The sequence below is a fragment of the Pinus tabuliformis genome, chromosome 8 (assembly GCF_031772625.1).
Source record: "Pinus tabuliformis cultivar Carrire ecotype Pingquan chromosome 8, CPIR1, whole genome shotgun sequence".
NCBI classification, from domain to species: Eukaryota; Viridiplantae; Streptophyta; class Pinopsida; order Pinales; family Pinaceae; genus Pinus; species Pinus tabuliformis.
In genome coordinates this window covers 911,850,426-911,866,002 of record NC_142294.1, presented here as the reverse complement: position 1 = coordinate 911,866,002, position 15,577 = coordinate 911,850,426, and the positions used below count along the sequence as shown (strand labels likewise).

Below are 15,577 nucleotides of genomic sequence, written 5' to 3'. Positions count from 1 at the left end.
ACTTGTGGAAGAAGGGAAATTCCCTTAAATAATTTTGGCCATATTTTCTTGTTGTTTGGATTTTTAGTTGGGCATCCATAGATTGTACTCATATTTCATTGTTGCATAATAATAAAAACCCTCACTGCTGCACCAGTTTTCCCAAGTTGGGTTTTTCTAGGGACAATTGTCCAAAAACAACGGTGTCATTTTTATTGTATGTGTGTTAGTATTTTATCAATTTCTAGCGCTATTGTTTCCGCGGTATTTTATTTGTGAAGGTTGCAATGTGATTTATTCAGTATTTGTCGTAGAAAATAAATTGTTAAAATTAATTAACAATTAGAAGAATAATTTCCAGTTGTTGCAATAGGATTTCATTTTTCAAAATTTTCACACAGAGATTAGGCTTCACACAGAGTTTTGTTGATCTGAACCTTTATATTAAGGTTGTGAAGGGAGAGTCGGTAATCATTCTTTTGTATGTGGATGATCTTCTCTTGACATGTGTCGAAGGTCGAATTGAAGAATGTAAGAAGCAACTAGTAGCAGAATTTGACATGAAGGATCTAGGGTTGATGCACTACTATTTGGGACTGGACGTCTGGCAAGGACCTGATGAAACTATCTAGGTCAAGGGAAGTATGTGATCGAGATGTTGAAGAGGTTTGACATGATGGATTCCAAACCAATGACAACCTCGATGATCACAAACTTGAAAAGGCTAAGGAGTTCTGAATCGAGCCCTGTGGATCCTACCAGGTATAGAAAATTAATTGGATCACTAATGTACTTTGTTGATATTTCTAACTCTGACACGTTAGAAACCCTTCATGCATTTTACTGATTTATTCCTACCTACTTGTTCTGTTAATTAACAAGTTATTTACCATGTAAATACTGGAAATAAATACAAATGCATGCTCAATACATTACAGATCATCAACTGAAGGAAATAGAAACAAGCACACAAGTGACACCATTGTTTTTGGAGTAATGTCCCTGGAAAAACCCAATGCGGGAAAATCTGTGTAGCTATCTGAGGGTTTGATTTATTAAGTAGTTTCAGAATACAATCTGGGTGCCAAATATGGCTCCCCCAACAGGGAAAAATCTCGGCAGTAGTACCTCTCTACTTGGAAGCAGATATTCCGGCTGAAACCCCAGATAAACACTCCGACAGCTCCACAATTCCAATCTGCCCCACGAAACCCCAGCATCAGCCTCTAGGGATTGTGTTAGCCTCTCTTTGGCATAGCGTTAACCCAGCGTCACTCTGGCTTGGCCTGCGTTAGCCTCTAGAGGCACTGCGTCGGCCCTCTAGCCCTCTACGTCACCCATGTTGGCCCTCTGAGGCCCTGCACAGCTCCTAGCTACCTTTGCTTGAGCTCTGGCTAGCTCTGCGTGAACCCTTAGCTGCTTCTGCATCCCTCTCTCTGGCTACTGCGTTGATCCTCCCGATGCTATCTCTGCCTCTCTGCTTCTATATTCACTACCCCTCAGCTACAACTCTAATCACTCTCTCAACTTTCTCAGCAAACCCAACCCCAGAAAGTCGAAATCTTGATCTCTCGGTGTGTTCTCCAAGTGACCCTCAAGCCTCCTCTTATACTTTTCTCGTTGACAAATCAACGGCCGAGATTAAGTCCCTAATCAACGACTAAGATTAGATCTAGCTTGATCCATGACTTTTGGACCATTCTAACACAGTTTTATATTAATTCACATTAATATTTTATTTTCCCTAAGTTTAGACTTAGGGACTCCATTAAAAATATTAATTATTTTAATATCTCCCAAACTGTTTAGAATCTGACCAAACCCTTTCTAGGTATTGGAGATCTCATGTGCCTTAGCCTCTCCACCAATTTTCGTGGCTAGAACACATCCGATGCTACCCCAAATCAACATACTTGGTGAATACAGGACTTGACATATGTTTTGCAGTAAATATTCTCAGTGAATTCCAGGTGGAGCCGAAGCATGACCATTAGATAGCAACAAAACATATACTGAGATATCTACAAGGAACAATCCACTATTGCCTGGAATATGATAAGAGGAATGATGTCCATTTGATTGGATATACAAATTTCGACTGGGGAGGCAGTGAACAAGATGGAAGGAGCACTACAAGAGGATGTTTTAGTTTGGGATCCTCCATGATCTCATGGGTGAGTAGAAAAAAAGATATGGTTTCTTTGAGTAGGGTTGACATTGAGTATATTGCATCCTGTGAAGTAAGCAAAGAGGTTGTTTGGTTGAGGAAGCTGTTGTCCAACTTGTTTGAAGGACCAATGGACCCTACAGTGATACATTGTGATAACACTAGTTGTATAAGATTGTCTAAAGACCCAGTGTTTTATGGAAAGATAAAGCATATAAACAACAAGTATCACTACATTCGGAAGCTAGTACAAGATGGTGTATTGCAGCGACATTATATCTTCACTGATGAACAGGTAGCTGATATTTTGACAAAATCTCTTTCTAACAAGAAGCTTGTGTATTTGAGAGATAAGCTTGGTTTCATTGATATATCCTCCCTGGTTGAGAGGGAGAGATAGGGACATCATTCTTGTCTTCACTTGAGAAGAAAGAATGAAGAATTGCGTAAGCATCTGGCATCTGATACTCTTTGAGGATGTGGTAGGGCATCCAAGATAAGAGTAGTCGTAGAGGACCAATATTCTTTGAGGATTGGCTATCCAAGATAAGAATAGTCCTGGTGGAACATACTCTGAGAGAACCCGGGTGGGGTATGTTTCGAGAGAGACAATGATGATGGTGTCTATAAATCATTGGTCTCGCCAGCATTGTGCTCTGATCTTGTGGAGAGATAGAGTTGTTAGTCAAGGCCTTGCTATATGACAATGTTGGTTGATATGATGCTAAACAAATGCATTACCAATACAACTCTTCTTATGAGATCTCTTCAGATTGAGAATGTCCATGTACTATTTATGAATACCTCCCTAATTAAGAGGGAGTGTTGAAAAATGTGTAACTAGGTTCGGTCTTCATAAATATGAAATGTACTTTTGATTCTTGTATATTGTAAAATGAAAAAAAAATTATTATTATTATTATTATTATTATTATTATTATTGGAGCATGGGTTTTATGCTCAAAGTCTTTTATTTTAGAGGTCAAACACACATTGAGTGCTTCTAGGATTTTTCTAGGTCAAAAAGTCAAAAGAGTCATTGTCATAAGTTGAAGACCCCATCGGGCACATTGTAACTTGTAAAGGAAATTATTTTTGTCATTAAAAGTGTCAAAATACCCTTCAAGACCAAGTCGGTCTCGCCGCTGGGAAGCAGGTCTAATTTGAGGAGCCACGTCCACCTTAAAAAGCCTATATAAAGGAAGGAACTCGACCTCGTTGGGGAACATTCATTCACTCACTCATTCAAGCGAAGGAGGAAGAGGAAGAAGGCAGCGAAGAAGGAAGAGGACGAAGAAGACTTGTTTCTGGGCTATTTCTCTCTCACACATGCAAGGAAGGCTAGGGTTTCTACTGCTGGTCTAGGGTTTTTCTTCTGCAAGTTCGATCTTGATGAAGGAAGAGAAAGGTCACATTATGCCATCTTCAAGCACCAGAAGAAGGAGAAAGCCAAGCGAAGGTCTAAAGAAGTCTTGGGAGGCCAGAATAAGCTCACACGTGTGGCAGCAGCTGCTGCTAGGAGGGCCGAAAATTTCAGACCTGAAATAGAGGCCGAATTTCTGACGCTGGGGGTTGAAGTTGTGCTGCTAGTAGAGATTTGACTGGGTTTGAGTTGGACAAGGGAAGCACATCATCCGGAAGGGTTGGACTTGGTCTTGGAGGGTATTGGTCTTGGTCTACAAGTCTTGGAATTTGCAATTGAAGAAAAAGAGAAGAAATTTGCGGGTTTTCATCTCAAGTGGAGAGGTTTTGGCCTTGGCTTAAAGCCTACATTTTGTGTTCTTGTTCTTCTTGTTTTGGTAGTTGTTTGATTATATACAAACATAATAATAAGTGAAGAAGCTAATGAGTAAGAAAAAGTAAAAAGAGATCACAACCAGTTAATATAATAATAAGTGAAGAAGCTAATGAGTAAGAAAAAGTGAAAAGAGATCACAACCAGTTATCAAGAAAAGAGAAATCACTCTAATCATTGCCCTATAGATTTCTCAACATCTTAGAGAGATAAATTATCAAGACCCTTTTGTATCTCTTCTCCATGAACTGCCTAGAAGTTTGGTTGTTAAGTATTGAAATATTGTATACTTCTGCTGCTAATTTATTTTATGTTTCATAGTATCTCTGACGCTGATGCACAGGATTAAGATGCAAGAAACCTCTATTTTAAGAGGTGAAATTTCTGTTTCACATAAAAGCCTCAAGTTTGCAGAAATTTCAATAGACTGCACACTCACACATTTTCAGTATCTAACAGCTCACCTACTGTCAAACAAGTTCGTACAGTGTATTTGTGCTCATGATAACTTTTTTTAGAATATTTTGCTCGTGAGAACTTACCCACTTCTAATAATTTTGGGATGAATTCTTCGAAGAGGAGATGAGATTAGAGATGGTTTCTGCCAGTTTCCAGGATGCTCAAGACCTAGCCCACACTGAGAAGGTGAAGAAAGGACAAAACCATGGTAGATTCAAGAAGGGTCAAAAGAATATGGAAGACAAAGTCTTCGAACCAAGAGAAGAATTATCTGAGCCATGCAAAGAATTTCAAGTGCCACAAGTTCAGTCGCCTTGCCTCTCAGAGTCCACATGTTTGGTAATATCTAATTTTCATGTTAAGGGCAGGTCTGAGAATAGTATCATGAAAATAATGGTAATGACGAGGTGACCCAGCCTACAGTTAATCTTCAATAAAAGCCATGATGACCCAACTTTAATAGCACTGTTCACAGCTACAAAAGTTTGGCACATCAACTACCAAGCTCCCAAGTAAAAGTGTGTCAATCATAATGTAAAGATAACTTTTTATCAATATTTATCATATACTCGTGTGCTTCATTTTTCTAACAAAGACACATTGTCTGTATCCACACCCATGTACTACACTCTCTCAATTACACAAACTCTCAAGTATATGATTGAGTATTCATAATTTTATAGAATTCTTATGGTGGTTTAACCACCCAACATCATCCTTTACATCACATCGATCACTTGATAAAGAAATTCACATGTTGTCAAATACAACATAACATCAAAATAAGTGGTCACTTAAAAATTTACATATTAATATCAAATGTTGGAGCTCACAATATGCTCCTCCAACAGCAAAGTGTCAGCTACATTTAAAAAGAAGCAACTAAGCACATATATTCATGCCAAAAATAAAGGAAATGTACAAACCATTGCAATGTCAATACCGGTGATCCGTAGTAGCTCACTAGGACACACTAGATAACCCAGAAGTACCCAATCACGGTGTGCATTTACATTGGCCAAGTCCTGAGCTCTCTGTAACATTTAGAAAAAAAAGTAGGGAAATGAACAGAACAATAATTGGTTAAAAGAATATAAAAGCACATCCAAAATTAAAATAACACAAACGATATGTCCATGAACTACGTAAGCAAATTAGGAAAAAGGTATTACCATTGGATGAGCTGAATTGGTAAGTATGTCTGGATACCGAGGATGAAAGGGGCTGAGGAAACCCTCATTTCTCAATTTCTGAGTATCGGCAGCAAGGAAAATAATAGGACCCACTGCCTCCAAAACCTAAGCTCAAAGGATAAGTCTTGTATATAATGATTAATCTGAGACTCAACAATATCAGACAGTAAATACAATTCGAATAAATATGGCACAAGCAAACAGATTCACAGCACATAGCCATTTACTTAATGACCATAGATAAAAAGAGATCACCCTAATTACTTGGAAAATATGAAAATTGTTTAGTGGCACATCTGAAAACTTATGAAGATCAGTGATGATAGAAGAAAGCTTTCATCCTGATGAAAATCCTAAAAGTTTGAAGCTTGATGTATAACATTTTTCAAGGCTGGACCTAGAAAATGAAAGACAATGATGATATTAGATTCTGTAAAGTTTCTTCCACACTAAGTGCAATATTTCTCAAGATTTAAAGATGACCTACAATCTGCAAGTCATGATTTGAAAATTGACATTCATCTTATTATTATTAATCATCCCTATATTTTTGTGTTTAACATGGATAAGACCACCAATGATAATAGCCCCAAGATATAGTTCAGTTGGTTCAACCCTTTTTGCTAAGTGTAAATCTCCAAGAGATAACAGGATCCATTCTCACCAAGTCATGTGGGGTAACCAGCTGCTATTGCGGCTGGCAGTTAAAACCACCTGCTACCTCTTATAGTAGCAGGGGTACCTATGCATTCTGCAGCATTTTTTCACCATTGTAAGCCCAAGGTCACAAATCAAAGGCCATGTAACAACAATGTGAGGGATATGCAGACTAGAAATTGTGTCATGATATGTTAGCTTGTTATGGTCGGACAATGGTCGGTCCTTTTGAGTTCATTTCTGGTTCCTTTCATCCTGGATAGGAATGGAGGAATTCTGATGGGTTTAGAGGAGCCTTCTTTTTGTCGAGGTGATCACTAGTGTAGGGTCCAATTCAGCCCATGTCAGGGGCACCTATGTCTTTCCACACGGTTATGAGTCTATCAAGTCTATAAGTGGCATTGGCTTTGGTGTAGTATCCCTCAGATGTTTCTCAAACATAGCAATCTCATACTCAGTAACTTTCATGCTTCCCAAGGAATTTCAAGTTTCCCAATGCAAATTGATCCAAGAGGTCAAAAAATCAGCAGGGTCTTCAATTGTAAAGCTAAGTGAGAGGATGACATGCCACGTGCAATTTTTCCATTTGGACGAAGCATTCACAAGATTCAACTGGACAAAGCCAATCAACAATGGAGCACAAGTTTGCAAAGGGACTGCAGTTTTTTCCACATGCATTACATCCAAAGTCATCTACTCAATGGGAGGAACAAAACCCACGTTTCAAAATTTTGAGTTCCTCTAGGCTTTGGAGATCCCCAATTTGACCATGATTCAGGGGGTTTGAACAAGCTTATGTGCCAACAGAGTGGACATCTAGAGCTGACAAAGTACATGATGTGGCATGAGGTGGCAAAAGGTGCAAGAACGAGTGGAATGCTTGGCCAACTAGGCTAAGGCATTGGAGCAATGGGAAAGCTGGTGCAATTCGACCTACTTGTGCATGGAAAGTCAAGTCAAACAGAAAATAGTTGTTATAAAAGTCAAGATAGTTGTCGGGGGTGTCTATTTCCGATAAGATGAGGGCAAGGGAAAGAAAGCAGCTATGACAAGTCAAGTGATTAGTCATCTTCAAGTGGAACAAATTACAAGAGTGATCAAGTATACTCCCAAAGACAAGTCAAACTTCTAGGTGGATGTTGAAGCAACTATGACTACTATTCCTCATGTGTTGACTAGTTGAACACTTTAACATGGGAACATTGAGCTCTCTTGGTGGTGATGAGGCAATTCAACACATCCATGTGGGCAAAAACTTGTAAGAAAACAATTATTTTTGACATCAGTCAACTGTCTCCTATTTAATTAGGATGACAAGTCAAATATTATTATTCTAATGGAAGGAGGAAACTAGTCGTTAGCAATGAAACTTACAAACTACTAGCTCCTCCCATTTGAAGTTGTTGATTGTGAGATCAGTTTATGCCATTCAATAAGAAACCATTTTGCAAAATACTTGTGAATTGGATTGACTCTTCTATGTTTTCTTTTTTTAGCTTTAGCATATAGTTTATGCTTAATAGACTAACTTGCAGGTATAGTTTGGTTATTAAAAAGCTGCTATAGTGATCCATTAAGGGACAAACAGTCATGTGGAAGGGGGAATTTTCACCTCATCTTTAGCTATCATCAAGAAGACACAATCTAAGTGTTGGACAAGTCCTTTGGGCGTAACCTTCAACAAGATTTGTGGGATATTGATGGCATTATTGCTATAGTAGTTGGGGCATCTCTAATGAGTAGATCTTCCTGGTGGAATCACATTTAATGTAAGTTATTCTAGACCGATTTGAGTGGGATAGTTTCACCCACAACTCCGCATTCACTCTTAGTCCTCAAGGGAAAGTTGACAAAGTGAAGGTTGTGATTGCAATCTAGCAAAGTAGTAAGAAAACGCAAATATTTACAGGAATGAATTGTTATAGTAGATTTTTATATTGTAGATTTCACCCAACAAACACTCAAAAAGGCCTATTTTATCAATTAGGTATCTTGTTTTTCACCTTGTTTAGCTCAGATTTAATTTAATATGTTATAAATTACATTTGTAGATTGGCATAATTTATTTCAGCCACTAATTATTATTAGCGTATAGTTTTAAAAACAGGATCCGGTGACCAGACCGGTCCACCTAATAAACCGGGTTTCAAATTGGAACTGGTCAGATCTCAAGGAACCAGTTTTTTAAAAATACATGAAATAATTATTTTTTAATGAAAAAAAACTATTTTTAAGATTTAAAACCATGATTCCAAACTAATAGAGACAAAATATGCAAAGTTTGCTCATCTATATACCATGTAAAGGTGAATATATGAACATTGAGCGCAATACATATCATCGACAAAATACATAAGCAATGAGGCTCTAAATGGCCTCTAAAGTCCAAAAACAATGCTACAAGCTATGGGACCATTGGCCTACTACAAGACTACAAGTCTACTGTTACATATCAGCGGTCAACATGAATATTCCTCATCATGATCAAATTCATCACCACTACTAGACAGAGGATCATCAACAAGAGCTACATAAACATCATCTGGATCAGAGTTTGAGGATGCCTCAACCTCATCTACAACCTCAATAGTAGCATTGCCACCAATAACAATAGATGTGGACCTAATGGAAGCACGAGTTGTTAGAGCTGCACAACTAGTGCCTTTTATTGGTTGTTTGTCTTTGCTTGATGTGGCTACTAATTCGAGTTCCGATGGTGTTGCCGCTACCAAATCTGCTTCATCCCCCCTAATGCCATGTCAATATCAAAATCAACATCAAACTCAGGATCTTCACTCTCCTCCACCCATTCTGATATTGGATCAATATCGTCCAACACAATGGGATCTAGATCAGGTCTTATGTTCATCATTTGGTTGCGCCTTAGTCGAAGGTTGTATTGCACGAAGAGAAGATCATTTAATCGTTTTTTTTCCAAATAGTTCCTCTTCTTCATGTGTATGCGCTCAAAAATATACCAATTGTACTCACAACCTGAAGCACTACAAATTTGGTTGAGGAATCTAACTACAAACTTTTGCAATTGAGGACATTGGCCGCCAAATGACTCCCACAAATGTGTTGCAAAGAAAAAGACATTAATTAGTAACTTAGTTCATTTCATTACTTATTTACAAGTATTTATAAACAATTTGAATTGTAAATTTGTAAACAACTAAACTTTAAAAGAAAAACAAATTGGAATTGCTTACCTGGTTGATCCACAGCTCTTGCCATCTTTGCCAAGCTTTTGCCAAAGGTACCTACCACAATACTGAAAAGAGTAAGTAGTCTATGTATTTCCAACTGGTCTGCATGGTTAGGAACCATGCGCTCCAAGCAATCATACAATCCCTCTCTGACCTTCCGAACCTATAGATCTCCTAATCGAGCTTTATAATGATACTTTGGGTTCAAAAAATACCCATTTGCATGTATAGGACGATGGAGTTGATAATTCCATATGTTATCAATGATCTCCCATATACGCCCATATTTAGCTAACTTATCCTTGTAAGTTGCTTGTATCTTCTCCTTTGTCTAATCCATAGCCTCACAGATGTAGCCCATGGCCAATTTTTCCCCATCCACCATCCGTAGCACCTTAACAAGGGGCTCGATAATTTTCACAAGCTTTGCAAACCTTTTCCAAAAGTAATTATCAAAAGCCTTCTTTTTGGTGTCTTTACCACGTTTTCTACGAGCCCATCAAGATGAAGTCCAATCATCAAAAGAAAACATTTTCTGCAAGTTTGTTTTGTTGAGAATTGAGACATTGCAATGTAAGGAAGTGAGTTGCAAATCTCGTAATTGCAAGCCTAACAAGCTCTTTGCCCCCAGTGTTTTTCCTCATTAGGCTCAATACCCATGAGTTGTTGTAGATGTATTTTGTAATGTTGCTCTACATTTTTTTAACCCACTCCACTTTGCCTATGTCTTCAAACATGAGGTCTATGCAATGTGCAACACATGGAGTCCAAAATATGGTCTTATATTTGGACTTAAGCATCTTTCCAGCAAGAACTTAGTTTGAGGCATTATTTGTGATGACATGCACAACATTTTGCTCCCCCACTTCCTTAATAATGTCATCCAAAAGCTCAAATATAAGGGTTGCATCCTTCACCTTATCATATGCATCAACTGATCTCAAAAACATGGTTCCTTGAGGGCAAGAAACAAGGAAATTAATGATAGTGTGGTTCTTTCCATCAGTCCTTCCATTTCACATGACTGAACAACCTGTTTTGAAGCATGACTCTTTATACTCAGCCAAATACTCATCAATGGAAGAAATATCGTTTTGCAAAAGAGCTCCCCTCAAGTCATGCATAGTAGGGTCTTTGAAGCCCTTTCATGTAGCTATAACAGAGTCCCACATAGCTTGGTATTAAGGTGAGCAAGTAGCATTAAATGAGATATTTGCATCATAGCGCCATCTAGCAATGTATTGAAAAGAAGATTCCTTGAATTGTTTTTCCAATGTTCATCCAAAGTGGGTTGACGACTTCGCTGGGAGGAAGTGGGATTAGCAGAGGCAGTGGTGGCAGAGGATGAGAAATAACTCTGGATGTTCGACCTCTTTGTTCCTTTAGATTGTTGGCCTTGATGATAAAACCCAAGAGCGAGAGGAACATAGTGAAACGAGTCATTGGTGGAAGGGATAGAAGAGGAGTCTTGAATCTAAAAATCATCAAACCCACTCTCTTTCATGGCTTGTCCAATTTCCTTCTTCCTTGCAATTTCTTCTTGGATAGCCTTCTCCCTAGCCTTATTCTCCTCAAACTGGCCAAGGTATTCTACCCTAACAGGACCTATCACTTACTTTGGTGCATCACATGGCTTTACTTGGCCTCTTATCCCAGCCAAGTGTTGTTTCAACCTGAGAATACCCCCACCTCCAATAGATTTATTGCAAAATTTGCATATCATTTTTCCATCAATCACATCACAATGAGCCCATGCACTGTCCTTGGCTTTTAGAGGCATGGTGGCTAGAAATATTTGAAATTTGCAAAGAAACTTGTCCTTAAAAAAAATTGCAGCTAAGCAAAATGGAAAACCTAAGATAAATTTGGAAAAAAAATGGGCATATTTAGCCTACAAAATTTGATAGCAAAGAACTAGAGATGATAACAATGTATAGCATAGAACACATGAAAAAATTAAATACATGGACAGCAATGAAATATGGATTTTTTCAAGTGAAAATCCTTACCTGGAAATGCAAACTAGCTTCCTTAGCCTCCTCTTGAAGATGCCAAGTCTACTAACAGCTCCAAACTATCTCCAAAATAGCTCCAAGTCCAACTCCAAGCCTCCAAGATGACTACTCCAGCAAAAACTCAACACTCTCCAATGAAACTCACAAAAACTTCAAATGAGATGGGTGAGATAAATGAGAGGGGAGACCTCCTTTTATTGGCTTGGAGGGGGTGTTTTTGGAGGGAAACAACCCTTAGTTTCCCTACAAACCACCTTAGAAGCCGCAAAAAAGCCTCCCACTGGGTCCGTGGTCGGCACAGCAATGAACCGGAAAACTGGCTGGTTTCGTCATAAACCGGCCGGTTAGGCCCGGTTTTTGTGAAAAATCGGCAAAGTTGCCCCTCTGACCAAGATTTTTGGCCAGTCCGGCTGGTTTAGTCAGTGAACTGGCCGGTTTGACCGGTTTCCGGTTCAGACCGGTCGGTTTTTAAAACTATGTAAATAATCTTTTAGGTTGTGCACCGAGGTGATTTTGACCACAACACCTCCAAAACTAAATTTACAGCTTGCAGGAAATTCAATTTGGTCATCGATTAGAGGCCTAAAAGTCGTATGAATTGATCATTTAGTCTTCTAGCGTCCCCACCCCTAGATCCAAGATTTATAAGTGTTTTAGTACCTTTGGATAAGTTTTCAAGGGGTTGGTTCTTTAATTTCTGCATTTTCGGCAGAAATTACGGCCATGTAAAAACAAGGCAGCAAGTTGTTTTACATAGCAACCCAACTAACCGACCACTGGTTGGCTGAGAAAATTATGTATTTGTTTAAGATATTTTTTGTATAAAAATATTGACTATGTGCATGTTATATTTAACAAAATTTTGAGTGTTTTGACTTGTTAGTATTCCACTTGCAGATTTTGCAGACCTACCAAACAGGACAGCAAGCAAGTTTGTACAATAACTCTTCTAACCAGGTGATAAATCATATAGATATAATAGTATTTCTAGTTAGTATATTTTGAATACATTAAATCAGACTACTTATATACTACATTTTATCCATATTTGGTGTACTTGTGTGTCGGTTTAGTTCTCTTTCATCTGCAGATTTCTATATTAAGCTAGCAGGCCAATAAGAAGAACTCCTCCCTTCATCCATTTGACTCCATTACTATGCACTGGTAATTTGGTTGGAGTTAGTTCATGGGAAACCTCTCATAGCCCTTTTGGTATGAGTTGGGCTTAAACAGTGGGCCAGCAGCAATTGCCGGAAAGCAAGAGAAGGAAGCAGAGGCAGTGAGGGGCAGAGACACTAAAGCCAGAGGACGAATTCCACATCCGGCAAGTGCATTTGCAGAGAGACCGAGATTTCTACAGGAGACTGCATAGTCCCAGCGTAGAAGCTTCAGTAGGCAATTCAATTTGTTGAGGAAGGAAGACATTTTCAGTTCCAGAGGATGGGCAGGGGTGGGTTCCAGATTGTTGGAGAAGTGTCTTCCTAGTCAGCAGCAGGCACGATGGCTTGATTAGCAAACGATCTGGGCAGCAAATGTTGCAGGAAGCCTCAGGTTGACGCAGAGCCCGCGCAGGCCCTATTGGATGGCTTGCTTTTCAGTGGCAATCGAGTGCCGGGATTGCTCGGAGTGAGTGTAATTTCCCTCGAGATATTTTTTTCCAATATTTTTCTCTACAGGATTGTCAGTTTCGACATCCACATCATACTCAAATAATTTCACTGCTGCATAATAATAAAAACCCTCAGTTGTTGCACCGGTTTTCCCAAGTTAGGTTTTTCCAGGAACATTTGTCCAAAAATGACTCTGTTAATTATTGTGTGTGTGCTAGTATTTTCTCATTTTCCAATGCTATTTTCTTCTGCAGTTTATTGGTGAAAATCACAGTGTGAATTATTTGATATTTTCCATAGCAGATAAATTGTTAAATAAATTAACAATTAGGAAAATAATTTCCAGTTGCTGTGATAGATGAAATTTTCACAGTTGTGTTCTTTTATTAGGGATATATGCAAGGGCCATGCTCCCTAGTACGTGAGCCCTAACATTGTTGTATTAAAGTTTGTAATATAACATGTAGTGGGTTAAAAGTTAAAAATTGCCATGTGTATTAATTGATTCAGTGATGTATGATATTTCGTTATGCAAAGTAGAAGTGTTGTGGCATTTGAGTGTGTTTGTGATCGTGATCTTAGACTCAAACCAGACTCTTGAGTGTCACAGAAAAATCAACATGGTATCAGAGCTACTTTGAAGGGCCAGTGGATGAAAGTGTGCACAGCAAAGCAGCTCAGAGGGAGTTGAGATTGTCTAGATCATGCAGCAGAGGGTTCAGCTCAGGACATGGATATGTGGTCTCAACAGGCTACATGGTAAAATGGGTTGGGAATTCTGGTGGATCGGTGGGGAACCTAATCAGCAACAATTTGGTGTGAGGTGGTTTGGATATCGTGGACTTCCTATGACTTGCCATGGATCGTTGAGACAGCTTGAGGGTTGCTTTGGCCTGGACGAGGTGGCTTCGTGTTAAGGAAAAAAAGATGGTCGGCTAGTATCTTCTTTGGGCAGTGATATTGCGCAGCTGAGATTAGAGGCATGTAAACGTCTATTATTTGACCCAAGGGGATGAGATTGCTTGCAGGGCTGGGTTGCGATAGTGATGTGGCCCATGTTGGACCGTAGCTCAAACTGACCTTGTAGAACACAAGTTTAGTAGGAGTGTGAATCAGTGTAAGTCATGTAGACTTAGAGGGAGTCTAGCTTCAGAGGGAGATTCCCTGTGGATGTTTGAGATCTTCAGGTTCTCCACAACCCTAGTTGTTGGGTTTGTGACAAGTTTGACCAAAAAAGGACTTTGTGTTAATTTTCCATTGTTCTATGCTATTACAATCACTTTAGCCCAAATCTTATCTTAAATTAGAAATCTTTCCAAAACAATTTAATCTTCCAATGATCAATAGCAATTGTAGATATAACAGTAAATGAAATGAATAGTAAGAGACAATCAAGAGCAATAACAAGAGACACCAAATTTGGTCAAAGAGCAGAGAGAAACCCCACAACAAGGAAAACCTTTTCAAATTCTTCTTCTTATTAGATTGTCATAAAATGTTCAGCAAAGAGATACAATGATTCCATTCATCAACAACAAAGTCAAAATCAAACCTTTGACCATCCAACATAACCAATATTCAAAGTCCAATAGATGAGCTTAAAATTCAAATCTGGTCAAACTGTCAAATATGCAATTCTGGTCAAAGTCAACAGCAGTCAAAGAAGCCCTAACCAATCACAGGTCAATGGTCAAAACTGTCCTCCAAGAGCTTGGTCAACAGTCAAAAGATTCAGCCTCCAACGTTGGTCAAACCTCAATAAAAACAGCCCCAAAAATCACAGTCAAACCTGGTCAATGGAGAGAGAAGGTTTGCGGTCAAGTCTGCGATCAATTGCAGTCAAAGTGCCCAGATTTCCTTGGTCTTTGTGCCAATAAGTGTGGCCTTCAAAAACAGGTCCAAAACTGGTCAAACCAAGTCAAAGAGTCCCAAAACAAAGTTGGTCAACACTGGTCAAAGTCTCCCAAATAGAAAAGTGAACATTGATTTCAGAATTGCCTCCAAACCCTTTGCATGTGTGAACAGAACCCTGCAATATTTCAGATGTACGAACAATTAGAAGAAGAGAGAGATGCTTGTGATGTGATGTCCAAATGAAGGTGACTTGACTTGAATTTATAGGCATTGGAGGAGGGCTAATTTATCTTCTAGGCCAACTTGACTTTTGTGTCATTGTGGGTTTTCACTTTAAAAAAATAATTTTTCTTTAACCAAAATAAATTCTTCCAAGGGCCAGGAGGGGTGTTTCTTGATGACAAAGGTTGTCCAAAAGAGGGAATTTGTCCCTGAGCTGCCAAATTAATAGTAGACGAAGTACCCACGCCAAGGGTTTTGCTACCATGGTGTGGGTGTAAAACCAAGTGAAGAAAATAATTGTTTAGTCATTGTTGCAAGTAGAGCACCCTTAAAGGACCAAGGGTGACCTAAGGGAACAATGAGGTGGCGAAATCAAGGAGAAGTAACCTCTTATCTTATGTTAGTTGGGGTTAGTGT

The 15,577-nt window shown here is 38.9% G+C and overlaps 1 protein-coding gene across 2 annotated transcripts in view; it reads right to left on the bottom strand.

The window, feature by feature from the left end:
* The window catches only part of GRL (transcription activator), a 380,056-nt gene that overhangs the window by 234,978 nt on the left and 129,501 nt on the right, over window positions 1-15,577 (bottom strand). For both annotated transcript variants that reach the window (XM_089373054.1, XM_089373053.1), the window contains 2 exons: window positions 5,573-5,698; window positions 5,327-5,434 (listed from right to left, as the gene is read on the bottom strand). In XM_089373054.1, the coding sequence (XP_089229180.1) occupies window positions 5,327-5,434; window positions 5,573-5,698 (234 nt within the window). The remainder of the gene's footprint in view (window positions 1-5,326; window positions 5,435-5,572; window positions 5,699-15,577) is intronic.